Raw genomic sequence first — 17320 nt, 5'->3', positions numbered from 1 at the left:
ACAGCTACAGGTATAGTTTGTTTTTGGTAAACGCCCCATATTCACATAACACTGTAACATGTAAAGTGAAATAGAATGTTACATGAAGGTTAACACCTATAAAACTGCAAACCCATTAATATGCACATAAGCAGGAAGTTGGGTGAGGTGATCAGGAGGTGAGGTGATCAGGAAGTTCGGTAAGTTGATGAGGGGGTGAGGTTATCAGGAAGTTCGGTAAGGTGATGAGGGGGTGAGGTAAGCAGGAAGTAGGGTGACGTGATCGGAAGATAAGGTAAGCAGGAAGTTGGATCATTTATCCAGTGTTTTAGTTTAGGCGTCTTAAATATTATAGCGTCACTCCAGAAGGCTCCTTTTGCTGTTAGGTCGGTGTTACAGGGACTCTGGTTAAGCTACAACTCAAGTCGCCATAGTTACTGAGCTCAAACTGTGGATTTGCTTTATGTAAACAAATAAACTGAAAATCTGACAGGCTCTCAGAAAATATGCCTGTTTTATTTGGGAAATTTGCTTTATGGAAGGGAGCCCTGCTCCTGAGCAGGTTATGTGTGCAGCTATGGCGTTACCATGGCGATCGAACCCTCGTGAATGGAATGACCACTGGACCACATGACTGGAGAACTCAGGCTTGTATTTTTCTCTTTGTGCAAGCATTATAGGGCTTTGATTAGAAAATGGAACAAACCAATACTATTTATGTTATATATTTTGTATGGCTCGTTTTTTTAATCTCAAATGTAAAAAACATTTTTAGTTTGCACAAATATTTCTAAGTATATCTGAACATATCCAAACCAAGCTTTCACATCGGATGTCATCTGCAGCTCAAATATCTAATTACTACCTGAATGAGATTCCTCAGCCTGCAAAGCAAGGTTTCCAGAATGATTTATATGTGAGAGATGTCCTTGTTCAGTCCATATTGAATCATTCTTGCTTTTAATACGTTTTGGCCCCTTCAGATGGCCCTGTGTTATACAATCTCCACATGAATGGATATAGAAAAGACTGTTTTTCCATTTCATGCAATAGTTAATGATACAAACACAAACATTCAGACCTCACAGCACAGCACGTTTTACTTGCTAGTCATTTTATACAAACAGTAGAAAGAGGGTTTTGTATCTGAAGGAGACAAACTGCATCACATTTGCCAGATAAATGTTGATACACAGAGACTTGATATCCAGACACATATTTTTTCAAATGCCAAATGTTTCAAACATCTTGTCCACTAACTTGTTGCTGTAAAAACTAAAAAATGAAAAGTAAACCGAGCTGTTCCACGTACAGTTAGAGAAAGATATCTAGGTTATAGGTTTAAATAAACAAACCCAACTTTAAAAAAACAGAATAAATCCAATAATCAGGTGGCATTTAGTGCTAAGTGTATTTGGGTTTGCTGTCCTTCGTCAGTCGACCCACCAACAAACCATTTAACAGAACATTTGAGTCCCAAAAAGAACCACAAACTATTTTTATTTTCATTTTATCTATTGTTTTGTTTTGTACACATCACAACCTGAAGACTTTCTGTTGACTGGCTGTCCGTCACGTCTCTAGGTTATCATCACAGTCATCATCATCATCATCGTCGGCATCCTTTTTACGTCACCTAAAAGCACAGACCTCTTCAACATGCTGAACCCCCCCTTTAACACTTACATGTAAACTCTGTGGGTTTTAAATTTCACACTCTTTAGGTGCTGTCCAAGAGAGGGAGAGGGATGGGGAGAGGGAAGGTCGGGGGTGGGGGGTGGGGGGGGGGTCAATAATCGCCGTGCCCCTCCTACTAGAAGATTTCTACGTGTTTTGAACGTCCTCGTCCAAAGTCCCACACTGAGCAGACCGCCGGGCCTACAGGATGGCACAGAAGAACTTCTTCTCCCTGAACGGGTTCTCTGAGGCCGGCACCGGCGACAGCAGAGGGTCCTCTTTGGCGTGGGCTTCGCAGTACGACATCAGGTCCGCCGCTGCTTTCGACACCTGAAATATAATCAGACGCGCACACAAGCACGCCATTAATGTGGCCCACCAGACGGGGGGGGGGGGGGGGGGGGGGTCTGTGCTCTGCGCTGGCGGGCGTAGTTTGGTAGAAAGAAAAGCGATCGTACGTGAAAGCAGCCCCAGCGAGGTGTGTGGACTCTCTTTAGTAACCAGCTCACGGAGCCGGCGCCCGCTTACTAAGACTTCAGAGGCAGCGTGCATTTCACCAGGGAAATCAACACCGGTTACGTGTTGACTGTTATTGACAAAATGGAGTACAGAGTGGGGTCAAGGGAATGATAGCGCACAAACAAATCATTTTTGGGCACCTTTATCCGGTCGATGTTGGCCTCCATCTTCAGCTGCTCCACCAGCTTCCTGGCTTGTGCGATGCTGGCCGTGTTATTGCTCGCCATGGCCGCTGGCGCTCAGGTCTACGAAGAGGGGAAAGAGATTCTTAAAGGCCGAACATTGTACTTTGTCCACGGTGTGTCACTGATGAAGACCAGCGCTGTATTATAGCAGCGCAAAGAGAAGTGCTAGTCACAGATAAGCCACTTGATTAACACACGGCTGGGAACACACACACACACACAAAAGGCATATTATTTATGGTGTCAGTTGCTAGGCAGCCCATCATAGTGAGGGGGGGGAGGGGGCAGTGCTTTGTCCACCACCATGTTCAAAAAAGATAACTAAACTAAAAGTACTGTTTTCATAAGTAGAAAAAAGAAAAACATTTATTTATACACTGGCATTTCAATTGCATAACAATATAGAAAAAAATGCTAACCATTATACATACATATGTGTATATATTTATAATGGTTTGCATTTTTTTTTACCTTGATAACCTTTAAACATGTTTTAGTTTTACATTTTGCCGTATTAGGATCTGATTCCCCACCTGCCTTTCAGTTGGACCTGATTTAAAGGGGTCCAGCATATGAATGAAAGGAAATGCAGAAAACGCCGTCTGCGTCATGTGACAGACGACAAATCAACAGACTGCACCCGGGAGAAGATGTTACAAAGTAGCGAACAATGCTGCATGCGATGCATTTCCGTCCCTGCGATGCAACGGTCTGCCATTAGTGGTGCGACATCGTCATCAAACAGTCCCGGAGTTCTGGGCCGATCGTTTCATGTTTGTCACCTTCCTGTATCGGTACACAGTCTCAGCTCCGTGTCTTTTATAACCTCTCTGATGAAATGGATCACGCTGTGCGTTCGCTGCTTAGTGTGTGATCAACCCCTCCCCCCGTCATCCCTCTGCAGGATCTCAGCGTGAGTATCGATGGTCCACAGTGGCACACCTGCTCATCAGCAGAAGTGCTGCGTTCACACCGAGCTGAGCGCCTGTGACCCGGTGAGCGACCGGATGACGCACGCGGCCACTGGTTACGGTTGTGTCACGTGATCATTCGATGTGTTAGTGGTGGACGGGTTGCTTCTGTAAACAAAAGCCCTGAGGGGAATGTGAAGTGGTGAATCAGGTTCTTTACCCGTTATGTTACTTGTAGCTTTACAGTCAAATGCAGGTAAATATGTTTCATATGGGAAGCAGTGAGTCATTTCATTACTTTTAGATTAATTGCAGAATTGATTACCCCATGACATATCAATCAATTACAAAACTGCAAGATCAATCTTTAAGAGCTGGAGGTGATATCTTAATATTCGGTGGGAACTGCTAATAAGTTTAAAATAGAAGTTTAAGTAAAAATCTATAGTATTCACACATTTTTAAACCTGTGTGGAAAAGCTCAGACTGTTCAGACTGTTAGATGAAGCCAAACGACAATCTGAGGAGAATTTATGAGCAACCGGCAGCAGACTGCACAGTATAAACAGTGTAATATAAATATTAGTTTTACAGTCTGACCGATCCCAGCGGTCTCACCCTCAGGACCGTTTCACCTTTTAGGGTGTTTCAATTTTAACTGGTGGGAGTCAGAAAACAAATTCTAATCCAAACGCTGCTGAGAAAATGATTATAATATGCTTTTTCCCCCCAGATTTTGCCATGTTGCAATCATTTTTTTTTAAATATTGGAATGTTTAGTTTATATTTTTTTATTACGTTTGGAATTGAAGACGTTTGAGAGTTGTAATAAAAAAATCCTTTCCAGTCATCAATGACCAACCGTATTGTGTGACCCTTTGTGTTAATGCTCCTGCGTTTTAGCATATTTTGTATTATATATCCTGGTAATAAGGAATAATGTATTTTTTAAGACATTTAGCTTAAGAGATGTCCAATCATTTTGGGACTTTCACACAAAGCTCAATTTTTTCGCCCACCAAAATAAAAATAGCCCAGAGATTTATTTAAAAACTGATCTACAAGTAGAAATGAGTCTTTTTTTTCTATTGAGGCCACAATATTGTTTCGACACTCGGGGGAAAACGTCAAAACAGGCCAGCGTACATCACCACACTATTGATAGGAAGAGATGACACTTTCTGGGATGCCTAAGAAAGAGTAGGGCTTTGTTCTTCACAAGAAACCATCAGACACTAGTTTGAGTGAAATTGACAGAAAAAGACATTTACTCATGGCACTGCAAAACAAAGGAATAAAGCATCCCCTTTAGATTGTGACTTTGGAGGGTTGGCCTTTGAAATGTGATTAGGAAAAGCTTCACACTTCTCTGAAAACTACTTCATTTAGCTGCAGGTTAGCATGCCAACAAGCGGACATTACCAGAACAGAAAGAGTAGAATCTAAAAATCTGTGATTTTGCGTAGTCCCTAAAAGATTCATTTGGGTTCACTTATTTTTGTTAAATTAAAAAAATATGTGAAAAATCTGAAGACAGAATATGATTTAAGGGATAGCTCTGTCTGGAAAGTCTTTTTCTTGCTTGTTGTCATTGTAGCATGGGAAAATGCCACTGACCGTTTCATATCTAAAGGGGGAGGGGCGGCGATGCAATGTAATGGACGTCCACGTGCATGTGAATCCAGAGAGAAGAGCTGATCCTCACAGGCAGCTAAAAGTGTTTGATGAACATTCATTCAAATTCATTTTCCTTCCAATCTGTCAGCGGCCCCAAACACCACCCTGTGATGTTGCACATGCTGATAGCGGCGACATCCCAACAGGCACAGGTCAATGGAAGACAGACGGACGCAGGCCGGAGGGCGCGTTGCCCCGTCGACGGCTTTCTGCCGAAGTAGCAACGGCATTGAGAAACTGGCTGATGTTAACGTGCCACGAGGCCGCCTCCTCCTCCTCCTCCTCCTCCTCCTCCTCCTCCTCCTCCTCCTCCTCCTCCTCCTCCTCCTCTTGGCGGCCTTGACTTACCTCGTCTGCTTGCTCCTCCGCGCTCTGCCCTGGTGTCCGTCTGCTGTTCAGTCAGCACTTTGTGCCTGACCAACTCTGCAGGGAGCGATCAGAGAGGTTGAAGAGAAGAATATGAGGCTGAACACAACTCTTAGAAATTATAATTGAAGGGATAAATAAGGTAAATAATGTAGCATGTTGGTACATTACATGATTGATAGGCTTAATGTGAAGCCACAGGCTGCAGCTGATTAGCTCAGTTTAGCATAAAGACAGGAAGCACGGTGGAATGGTTGCTTGGCTTTGACTAAATCTAATCAAATCTACCAACCAGCTGCTCTAATGAGGAAGTCTGTGGGACATCAAGACCAGTCATTGGCTTTGAACCAAAATCCTGCTCTCAGTTTGGCTCTAAAAGGAATAATGTCACATGTGCTGCGTAAATCATTTTTTCCCCAAGAGTTAGATGAAAAGATTGATAGCCTTCGCCTATCTGTCCGTTGGATACAAAGCTATAGCCAGGAAAGATAAGCTTAGCTTAGCTTGCTCTCATTTGAAAAGTATACTTTAGATTTTGTACTGATGGACCAAATGAGATATAAAGTGTTAGTGAGCCTACCTTTAGACCTGTGAACAGAGCCAGGAAGCTGCCTGCAGTCCTTATATATTATGAGCTAACCAGCTGCTGGCTCCATCTTTACATTGGTAAAAAATGACAGTCTTCTCATCCAACTCTCGATTGTATTTTCCCAAAATATAAAGCTATTTCTTTTTGTCGGTGCTGACCCATTATCCCTATCCTCTTGCTTACTACCCTCCCCGTTTCTCTTTCTCTGGTCCAATAGATTCATTCTCTCTCATCTCTGACTCTGCAGCTCAGTTTCGGGCGTTTCTGATAAATGGGCCAATTATACTGCATGAGCAGATCTGCAGAGGAAGGGAATTCCACCTATCGTAAACCAGGGCAGCGTGCAGCGTTAAAACAACGTTACAGTAAGGCGTCCCATATCCAAAACAAACTCGCCAACAGCAGTCAGCACCCCAGACACTTGTAGTATGTTGAAACATAGCAAAGATGAGTCGGGGTTTTACTGAATCGTCACCTCCTGATTCACTGGAGCCATTAATTACACGGTTACTCTGTTATGCAAGCTGTAGAATAGCTGCATCAGTACAGTGATCTATCTTTCTAATAGAGATATATTTCAGTAAATTAAAACTGTAAGGGTGGATATCATTTGGAAAGTTGCTTTGCTGTTCATAAAAATTAAAAGGTAAAACTTGTTAAACATGGGAGTGATTCCACGGCCTCTGTGTACTGCGCTGTGTCTGTGCTGAAGGTTACATTATTTTCTTCACTACAAGTCACTTTACATTAAAGGCCTTTTGCAACCCATACGTTTGAAAAAGAAAATGTGTGTATTTACTCTACTGTTCCAGGAAACTAGGTTTTTCCAGTAATTTCCCCAAAATATGGAAATCTATTAACTCAAGATAAGAAGAGGGTGGATTTTTATGGCTGTCTAAAAAAACATCAGATTATCTCAAACTGTAAATGGGAATGTTTTAAGTATACTTGGTACATGTTTAAAGCACTAAGATCAATATAATACCATAACGACCCATCTCATTTAACTTCTTTCATCTCTCTAAAATGTAGTTTGCTTCTAAAACCCTTCCCAATAGCAGAGTGAATGAGTTGCTGCTTGTCTTGTTTAAACTAAATATTGTTGTTGGAGACCAACCAGAGGCAAAAGAGAGTGAACTTTGGACTTATATTCATCAACACCACTGAACAGAATGCTAATGTTCCCCTGTTACTGTTAGATGTGGAAAATAGACTTTTTCTAAAAGATCAATTTAAAAAGGTAATACCTGTGTTTTGTATTGTAACAATAGCTTAAATTCAATTAAATATCATGCGTAGATATCTTTTGATTCACACTGGAGAAGAACTGTGGTTGTGCTCTCAAAGTTTCTCTTCACGGTCAACGTTTAGTCTCTCTTTCCATCAATGTACTGCACGCTGCTAAAAGGGCAAGAAAGCAGACAGTTCTGAAAATAACACAATTTGATTTGTACCATCATGTTTACAGCGAGAGGCGGGCAGTGTTCAAACTTAACTGCTTCGCGATGACTTTGCCTGGTTTCAAGTGTGGCACCTTGAACCAAACCGCACAGGCGGGGAAAAGAGTGCATTATGGGATGTAACTGCTGATCCATTTATCTCCCCGGTTCTAGCCTTCTGCTTCCCGTCCCTCCCTCTGTGGGTGACAGGTGTTCGGCTGGTGAGACCGAAGCGCCGCCCGCGCGCCGACCTGCTGCTAAAACCACCCGATCGATCTGACCCCCTGCACCATCCTTCCCCTGCCATTTGGAGCGGGTTTGAAGCCCTTCCTCACGCTCTTCGGGGGCTCTGTGTTCGTGACGAGGCCCTCCACAGATGTGATTAGAGCCGTTCTGACTCAGAGAGGGATTAAGGGCCACAGGAAACATCCTGGGGAGGGAAATACAAATCCTGGCCTTTGGAGAGGGAGGATTTCTACCGCACTGTCAATACGCAGCCCGGTTCTCCCTCCACCTTCCCTCCAACCTTCCTCCCCTGTTCTCTGTCCGTGGTGCGTCATCCTCTTAGACGATCCAAAGAAATAACTGAAGGTGGCCGCGCAGGTTCTGTCCTCTGTGATGCCCTGGGCGGGAAATCAGAGCGTGGTGATTAAAATGATGTCCCCCCGCTCAGTCACCTGGAGAGCCAGTGATTGGCCGGCGCGGGGAGGCGGGGACGCGAGGAGACCGGGTGGGACGCCTGCGCAGATATAACCCAGGCTAAGTTTTTCAAGCCAATTATCCCGCCCCCTCCTTAGTTACTGTTGCTATGCATGTCGAGTTTCGACTTGGCAAATTCACCGCTCAAAAGATATTGGTCCTTGTAATCAATGCGATTGTGGACTTTTGTGGGCTTAACTACAAAACAAAATCCAAAGCTCTTTTGCAGAAAGTTCATCATCACTGTAACCACTCAGTGTGTCGTCGGACAATGAGGTACAGGCCGCGATGTCCCCGCCAAACAGGACGAAGTGAAGAACACATTCAGCTAAACAAACAGACGTGAACGGAGGAGAGAGGTTACTCAAAATGAGTATAAATAAATAGGAATAAATAAATAGGATTAAAGAGGCCGAGACGTGGCGGTGATATCTTCTTACGGCGAGGACACGGAGGAGTAACATACAACTGACCTCCGAGGCGGATATTGACGACGGGATGTGATGTGGCACGGGGGCCTGCCCTTGAATAGGAGACTCAAAGATAAAGGGAAGGGACACGGGGAGCAGAGCTGTCAGGCCACGACCGTCTGGGGAGATGACGCCAATGTGACAGCTGAGCGTCCTTCTCCATCACTATTTCTGTTAGAGGCCTGCAGCTGACCTCCTGGCTCTGAGCCTCCGACACGCACTATATGGGAAGAGTTTAGCCACAAAATACTACTTAAGAGGTTTGCTCTATATTTTTCAATATGACAAGCAACACTAGAAACATTAACGACGACATAGTTAGAACATTATCTAAATATATTCCTCTGTATTATATTGAATACAATTGTGGTTCCTTTATAACAACTAATAGTACTAATATCTATGTAACATTACTGTGTTTTATACGATACAATATAGTGGAACGCCAGAAACAGAAAAGGAAATGGGTTTTTCCTCATTTTCTTTGCTATTAAATAGTATGGACAAAAGAAACCAAAAGAACCCTGTTCATCAACAAGCAATGGGTTAAAATGAACATGATGTCAGGCCAGATCAACTCAAGTTAAAAAGACAATTCAACTACTAAGCTGTTTTTTCCAACAGAACTCAGCCATCGCAAACCAGTGAGAAAAGACCAGAAAGAAATATACAGGAGTCTGTCACTAACCTGCACCTCTCAAATGTTGTGTAGGATCATGCTGCTTAATTTACACGCTGTGTTTCTAATTGTTTCCCTAAAGTAAACATTTGACATGAAACGTTTAGTTTTCCACGTATTAGCCTCCGTTAAATTGTTCATTAACCCCGACTCTCCTCCTCTCCCCTTCCTGTGCTGCTCCCTCTCGGTCAGACCACCACCACCCGTGAATATTCGATTAGCCCGGACATCTGTGCCACCCCCGGCATGCCCTGCCCATCCTGCCATCTTAGAGATTGTGCTGCGATGTGTGTGTGTGCGCGCGCGTGTGTTGGGGTTGAATCTAGGTCCCTGAAGGGGGGAGGGGAGAAGGCAGTGGCCCAGGAAATGATGCATCCTCTGGGAGTCGAGGAAGCAGCGGGGAAGAGGCTTATTGCTCCGGGGAGCACAAATGTAGTCTATTATGTTTATCAAATCAAACAATCAAGGCCCGGCTTGTTTCTTCTTTGTTAGATTAAAGCAGTGACCGAGTGGGTTTCTTTCACGCAAACGTTTTGAGACTCGCATTTTCAACCTTTGAAATGCGTGTTATGTAACAGCAGAGTGGTATGTGGGGAAGAAACAATGCAACACCGCCATCTATGAAGACATGTGCTTTTGTGCTGCTTGATATACAATGCTGGTGAGCTTTCGCTTTATTCCCCTGGACACGTCTGTTGGAAGTTGGCCATCCTGTGAGGCCTCCTTGTGTATTTTAAAGGGTTAACCTCCTGCCCCTCGTGTCACAAATGATCGTGTTACCGAGCGTAAAAGTTCATTGAAGTTCTCTCCTCCGCGTTTCGACCTCGATGCTTCTGCAGGATTTCCCGCATTTGCTCAGAGCGAGGAGGCATAAACACACTTTTCCTGTGGAATCAATCGGCATGCCAAGAATAACACGGCCGGACTCCTGGGCTGTTAACAATATTACAAACATCCGGGCTTGTTTAGAGGCTGCTGAGAGCCCGAGTGCGCCGCTCGGACCGTTCATCCAACTGTAGGATAGGCCGAAAGCCATGAAAGGGATTTCATCCGACCTGTCGGGAACTTTGGTTTGTAGCTCGTGCTTCTACTTGAGAGCTGGACTCGAGTCAGACGAACGTTGCAAAAATGCTGACTTGACTTGGACGACTGCAAGAAGATTGGACTTCCTAAGGATTTAGGAGTCCCAGAGGACACCAAGAAAAGAGGACCTAATAGTTTGGTCCTAGGAGCTGTGAAAACGACACACTTTCTCAGTTGCACTGTGAGTCAGACTCAAGTGGAACGAGTGAAAATATGACTTCAGGGACCAGCAGGTCGTCTAAAGACTTTGTTGGACAAGACCCAAAAGGAAGTCAAACTTGACAGGTGAGAGACTTATCTGACTCAGACTTGTGTTGACCATTAAACACAACAACAACAACAAAGCCTCAAGGGCTTGAGACTTGTTTGGACAAGACTTGTAATGAGTCCCAAAAGGCTCAAAAACATTTACAGTATGTCCAAACTATGTTGCATACATCTGGTCCAAAAGCTGGCTGGAAACTGATGATTTTCACTTTCTTTCACAGGCTTGAGACTTGGTTTGACAAGATTTGGCTCCCGTCTCTAGATGCTTCTTTTCAGACAAACCACAGCACGACGGATTAGGGTTGGAACCCAAAATCAACACAGTGAGCGTGTGCGCAGTACAAAGGTCAAAGCACCCTTCCCACCTCCTGCTACTTGAGTTATGCTTCTAGGAAGCTCGGCCAAAGGATGGATGGAAATTTGGGAGAAAGCAGTGACGGAAGTGGAGAGTGTAATGTGGATCCTTCCTCCCTCTCTGCTTTCTATCCGTCTGACTCGACTATTTCTGTTGTGCTCGGAGAAATCTCTCGAGGCTTCCGACGTGTCTTGTTAATCGTTGCAAGCTCTTCAAGCATGAACCTCGACGCATGTGTGAAACGATCTGTGGCCTCGGAGCAGCTTGCCCAGGAAATACAATGCTGGACCACACGGGCGCGTGAGCTGTTGCGTAATTTGGACTTGCTGTGTGCGTTTGTAACAGGCCTGGAAATGCAACACACACGATTGGACGGTTTAATGCGAGTCGTACGTGACGACGCGTTCGAGTGACGAGCATAGAGTGGGAAAAACAGAGCATCTGTCTTTGTTTTCTTTTTTTCACCTTTCTGTGAACGCATGGTGCTGTCAGCGACTGTATCTCTCTATGAGCAACATAAAAACACCGAACCCCTCCTCCTTCTTCTCCTCCTCCTCCTCCTCCTCTCCCAGCCATCTGCCTGATTAAGCCACTACACAGATTGTGTGTGGTCGACTGCTTTCTCCTCGCCGTATGAAGGGTGGGAGTTGTCAATGGGAATGGAAAACCTCACAGGAGGCGTGTGGGATTCCTCTCCGGTCTGTATCGTCTGAGACCCCTTTTTCCTCATCTCCCCGTTTTTCACCACCCCCCCCCCCCCTCTCTGTCTTCTTCATTGTAAAAATATCCCCCAGACTAAACAGATGCCGCTAATTCCTCTGACTACACTTCGAGGATCGGCCACATCCTTGAGGGAGGAAAAGAAGGGAGGAAGAAAAGAAGGGACCCTCTTCTCTTCTTCACCCCTCTCATGAAAGAGGGTGCGAGATGGGTGGGGCGAGGGGGGTCTGGAGAATGTAAAAGGGAGGAGGGGATTCCAGGATGTGCGCCAGCCGGCATCTATCTTGTCCCTCGAGCGCTGACAAAACGACAGCGTTGATTATGAACGACCCCCCCTCTCTGGAACACACCCTGTTTTTGATGTGATTAACGCCATCAAAACAGGAGAATGTCAAATAACAATACGCAGCCAAGAGAAGATTTTCAAATCCTACCTGTTTGGTTGTATGCGTGGTCTCTTTCTGGGATGCCAAAACACATGGAGCCCTGTGGAGTAGTATCCACGCGTCCTCCCCCCGTTCTGCCACACAAACACACACACGCTCAGCCAGCGAGGCAGGAGTACATCCACACACACTCCTCTCTCTGTACGCCTCTCTCTCTCTCTCCCTCCCTCTCTCTCTCTGCTCCAGCTGAGATCCTCCCTGCCTCCCTCCTCACTGCTGCTGAGTCTCCACCCTTCAGCCCAACGCTCAGGCTGCACGAAACCACCCTCCTCCTCCTCCTCCGTCCATCTATTTACTGCTATCAGAGTACGCGCCCTCTGTCTCCCAAAGGTCCACGGGAAAAGACTCTGACCACCTTCAGTGAAAAGATTACGTTACATGTCATTGAGCTGACGCAAAATGAGGGCATTTCAACCATAAGGATACAAACCCAAAAGAACACGAAACAAAGTGCAATTTAAATAAATAAGCTCATTTACAACTTGCTACAGGTAAGAGCCATTAAGTGCTATAATTGGTTAGTGTTTTTAGTCAAGGTATAGTCTGAAGAGGTGTGTCTTAGTTTGTGGTGGAAGACGTAGAGGCTCTCTGTGCTCATGATGAGCTCATCCCACCATCTGGGAGCCAGGACAGCGAAGAGTCGCGATGTCGCCGAGTGCTTTTCTCTCAGAGAGGGAGGAACAAGCCGCTTGGCAGATGCAGAGCGGAGTGTGCGGGTTGGGATGGAGGGTTTCACCATGTCCTGGATGTAGACTGGACCCGATCCATTCACAGCATGGTACGTGAGCACCAATGTTTCTAAGTGGATGCGGGCAGCCACTGGTAACCAGTGAAGAGAACGGAGGAGTGTGTGGGAGAACACACGGTTAAAGACTATATGTGTCCTCTGACATTTTCATTTAGCACCATGTCACTATGATTCAAATGGGTCCAATAGTTTAATGACACAAGATACCTGCAAAAATGAAGACATTTGCATTCCCATATTTATAACCAAATTAAAAAAACTACAGGAAGAGAATCAATTTAAAGAAATAATATGGATTGTACTCTGATAAATGGCTTCCTAGTTAGTCTTGTATATTTCTGATCGCATGCCTGTGTTCACACTTTCCTGTTTTCCCGAGAGCATGCTGTAGATCTGCTTCCATGCACGTGCGCGCTTTGCCTGAGGCTAAACTCGGCTCCCGTTACTCATCTTCGCCCTACTGTCTGAGCTGAACGTCACGTTTTCTGTGAATCACATTTCCCTCAACTTCCTTCAGGCAGACATGATGCTGCGCGAAAACCTACGATAACAGTGCGCAACCGACAAGAGGCGGTGGAGAAAAGAGGAGGGAGATGGAGAATACGTGAGTCACGGTTCCTGCGGAGGCATCACAAGCAGCCTCGGTCACCAGGGACAACGTGGTGGCCTGTGAAAGCCCTTCCTGGGTCCCCCAAGCCACTGGTTTCTGTCTCGAATTCTCCTTCTTACTAGTAGTTCTCCTGCTTGTCAATGAACTCTCCTGTCATTCCAGATCCTGTTATCAACGCGAGATCATCTCTCATTCCCTTCACCTGGTCCTCATGCCCGTCCCACCTGCAGCCCTTTCCCTCATTAGTTCCTCACTATTTAGGTCCCCACACTTGCACTTGCCTTCTGCCAGATGGTCTTGTGTGTTACTGCTAAGCGCTCCAGTGTATATTGATTTTTGTTCCTGATGTGCCTGTTTCAGCCCTGTTTGCATGACTACCCAAACTAGGATTTGTTGGACTGATATCCCGGTTTTGACCCTGCCTGAACAAGAGTAAAGAACTCGTCCCCGACTTGTGATTTTGGGTTCAAGTACCTGTAATCCTTTCGGAATCTGACTTCCTCCAAAAGGCCTCTCCGATGAGCTCAGGAACACTGTCATCTGTCAGGATGCCATTAAGTTCTCTACAAACTTAATCATTAATTATACAAAGGTGGTTACTGACGCCACTTTTTATTAATTTAAATCCTCAATGTTCAGGTGGGTTTGATAAGTTTTCATTAAGATTACTTGTGAGTTCCATAAACTCAACCTTTAAACTATATATCCACCATTTGAAACAATTATAAACTTAACATTTATATTGTTATGGATCAATATTTCCACTTCCCTGCTCACCCGCTGGCTAGATGTCAACCACACAACATTCCACTTGCAGCTGCAGACACCTCTGGCCTTGTTGAGCTTCAGCAGAGACGGCAACAGGGAGACCCTTCATCACTGGAGATGGGATAAATCTAGAGATGTGTAATCTGATTACCACGTTTTATTATCGGCTCTGGGGATCATCTTTGAACTGTGTGGGGCAGCTGTTTGGTTAATAGCCTGGTTTAATAAGTGTTGTTAATCCACTTCTCAGTGGAGATGGGCAGATGAGATGACTTGCACATTTGGTATTACCAAATAGCCTTTTCTAGTGTAATATGAGTGGAGCTGAAATACAGGTCAGCTTTTCAGGAGAGGTGCCAATGTTATTTCTTAACCAAGAGTAGAAAATAATGCCTCATTTTAAGTTAGAACCATGACTACATAAGTCACACAATGGTAATTTTGGGAGAGCCAGCAGAGGATGTTTGAATGTTCGAATGATCAAGCGTTTATTTGTGTGTGTGTGTGTGTGTGTGTGTGTGTTAGATGGGTTATTTAGACTGGGGGTGGGGGGCTGGATTTTATTTCTGATTTGCGACCATCTGGCTCCTCCAGGCAGCTGCTGGCCCAAGCCGACCAGAGCCGCCCCGATGCCCCACATGGGATTTACGAAGAGGTCACCACTGCTGCTGGAGACACAGTCACCTAATACCCTCAAACAATCAGCTCAGATGGTCGCCCACAAACGCTCATACGTAAGGAGATCAAATATATGGAGGTTTCATGAAGGAAATCTGTAGAAAGAACTCTATAAGAGGATGTTAGATCATTTAATTTGGATTGCTTTAAAACAAAAAAAACACAAAAGAAATGAGAGGAGAATGGGAGAAAGGGGGAGGTGACGAAGAAAGAGAATGGATTTTCCTCCTCTGTGTTGCCATGGCGACAGCAGTGGATGGTGGATGACTGATTTCCTGTACAGCTGTGTAGCACGGAGGAAAGAGGGGGAGACACGTTATCTGTGTCAGAGGAAGGAGGTGGAGCTCACTGAGAAAGGCATCCATGTTTTCTCTGAAATGGTACATCATCATTTGCTCTCTGCTCATTTCTGTTTCGGCCCCCATGTGTTTTAAACAGATGTTTTTGTCTCTGTATATTCGATTTGGGATTTTCATTTAAAAAGGAACCAGTCGGAGGCCCACACAATCAGAGGCAGTGGCCGTGGCATCATAGATATACACTAATGATGTAGTGACTTATAAAAAAAAACATCAAATATTGTGCATTTCACACCTTGGCCATCAGTGATATCATACACAGTCCTACTTGAATGCATCCACCTCTGCCTATGACAGACAGCTTGTGTTGGGTTTGGGCCACCTCTTCTCACAATGTCTAGCTTTCCTTTTGAAAATGGCGTTGTGAGTACATTGGCGACAAAATAAAAGATTACAGAAATTAGCTTATTTGGGTTGCCACAAGGTCATCAGGTTTATTTAGCTAGCTCTGCATTGCTCCACCTCTTACTAGTTTGTACCCAATCAAAAGATGTGCATGTGCTGATGTTATTGTAGGCCTGATAGCTGGACCGACTGTTGTCAGCTCAAAGCTGATTGGTTAACACCCCGGTCGTTTCCGTTCACTTCAAGCTTCAGGCGCCCACACTGGCCTCTTAAGGCAGTGGTTCCTAAACTGGGGGACGCGCCCCTCAGAGGGGCCGCGATGGAACTGCACAGTGGGGCACAACTTCATCACCAAGCCACACCCACAAATACCAGATAAACATTTCAAATAAAATGCTAACAAATACAATTGTAAAAAAGTAAGGGCACTACATGTGGTTGCACGTAACACATAAATATTAAAGAAAAATAAATCAAGCAGATTCTAATGACACCCCAAGGGCGGCTCATGTTACAGACGAGGACAGAGCGCGAGAGAGAGTGAGTATGAGAACGAGACAACAAGACAGGGAAAAAGATAACAGATAATTGGACGGGTCCTCGCTACTCCTTGCACGTCAGGGCACTGGCCGGACGGTTAGAAATGCGGCCGAGGACGCATGCGGCGAAGCGTTCGCAAGTCAGTGGTCGTTAACCGCGTGGAGCATCGCTAGGAATGCCACTTTGCAAACTGTTAACACATAACCAGGACATTCTGATCTACCATTACAAAATGAAAGCCTCTCAAAATACCATACATGAGCCTGACTGCATTTGGTCATTTTCAGATTAGATTTAAAAGGAAACAATCAATACCTTCATGACAATTCCACTTCAGGTTGATAGTACATATCCCCCAAGGTAGTTAGCTAACCCATATCCCATCAAAACAATGAGTTATCAGCACCATTCTGATATATCAAGGGCACATTGAACCAATAATGATCCACCAAAGGTTGGCATGTTTCAAGATGATCGGACATCGGGGGCGAAAACTGGCCTAGTGTGGTCTTTTTTAAATTTCTAGACGGCGCCATAGAGACATTTCTTTATACACAAATGTGAGACCCAAAAATTATCATATTTTTTAACAGTCCAGATATCCATGCCAAATTTAACAACTTTTTGAATATGATAAAGGCCCCAAAAAGGCCCGCAGTTTGTGAGAATAATAATAATAGTAATTATTATTATTATTATTCCTTGAAATACAATAGGTTCCTCTACGACTAGTCATAGCGAGGAGCCTAATAAGACAACATAACGAGGCACATCTGTCCCCGGGCTTTACAAGCATTATGGTCGGCCAAGAACAGAGATCTTAGAATGCTGGCGGCAGACAGTATGAAGTGCACAAAATGCCTGGAAAATAGGTTCCTTCACTTTTGTTGTTTGAACAAAAATTAAGTTAATTGTATTGCTATTTTATTTGTATCGCAAAAAATATATATATAGTAAACTGTAGCGGAAAAGTGAGGTAATATGTACTTCAGTTCAGTCTTTGAAGGACGCAGCCTACGTAGACCGCGGAGAATGGTTCCTCTGAAGGATAGAGGCGCCAAAATAAGACACAGCTCATAGTCAATAACTGTGAACATTACCAAGTTCTTACCTATTCTCCACTTTGTGTTCAATGTCAGAACTGCACACGTCGACCTCCCGTCGGTGTGTGGTTGCGTGTCAGGCACCCTAAATGGAGATCAAACAATAGT

At 44.6% G+C, this 17320-nt stretch overlaps 1 protein-coding gene across 1 annotated transcript; it reads right to left on the bottom strand.

Annotated features, from left to right (window-relative positions):
• Positions 1–610: 610 nt before the first annotated feature.
• Positions 611–12295, bottom strand: LOC119227540 (guanine nucleotide-binding protein G(I)/G(S)/G(O) subunit gamma-2). The gene is made up of 4 exons (XM_037486395.2): positions 12050–12295; positions 5297–5371; positions 2316–2420; positions 611–1986 (listed from the first exon to the last, which is right to left on the bottom strand). Exons 3-4 carry the CDS (start codon positions 2400–2402, stop codon positions 1858–1860), a joined length of 216 nt encoding a protein of 71 aa, XP_037342292.1. The 5' UTR covers positions 2403–2420; positions 5297–5371; positions 12050–12295; the 3' UTR covers positions 611–1857.
• Positions 12296–17320: the final 5025 nt, after the last annotated feature.

Source organism: Pungitius pungitius, chromosome 14 (assembly GCF_949316345.1).
Source record: "Pungitius pungitius chromosome 14, fPunPun2.1, whole genome shotgun sequence".
Taxonomy (NCBI): Eukaryota; Metazoa; Chordata; class Actinopteri; order Perciformes; family Gasterosteidae; genus Pungitius; species Pungitius pungitius.
Note: the sequence above shows the minus strand (reverse complement) of the source record. Positions and strands in the feature narration are given on the sequence as shown.

Coding starts and splice junctions, on each gene's coding strand:
- LOC119227540 (XM_037486395.2), bottom strand. CDS start 2,402: ATGGCGAGCAATAACACGGCCAGCATCGCACAAGCCAGGAAGCTGGTG. Junction 1,987..2,315: donor CCAACATCGACCGGATAAAG/GTGCCCAAAAAT, acceptor ATTATATTTCAG/GTGTCGAAAGCAGCGGCGGA.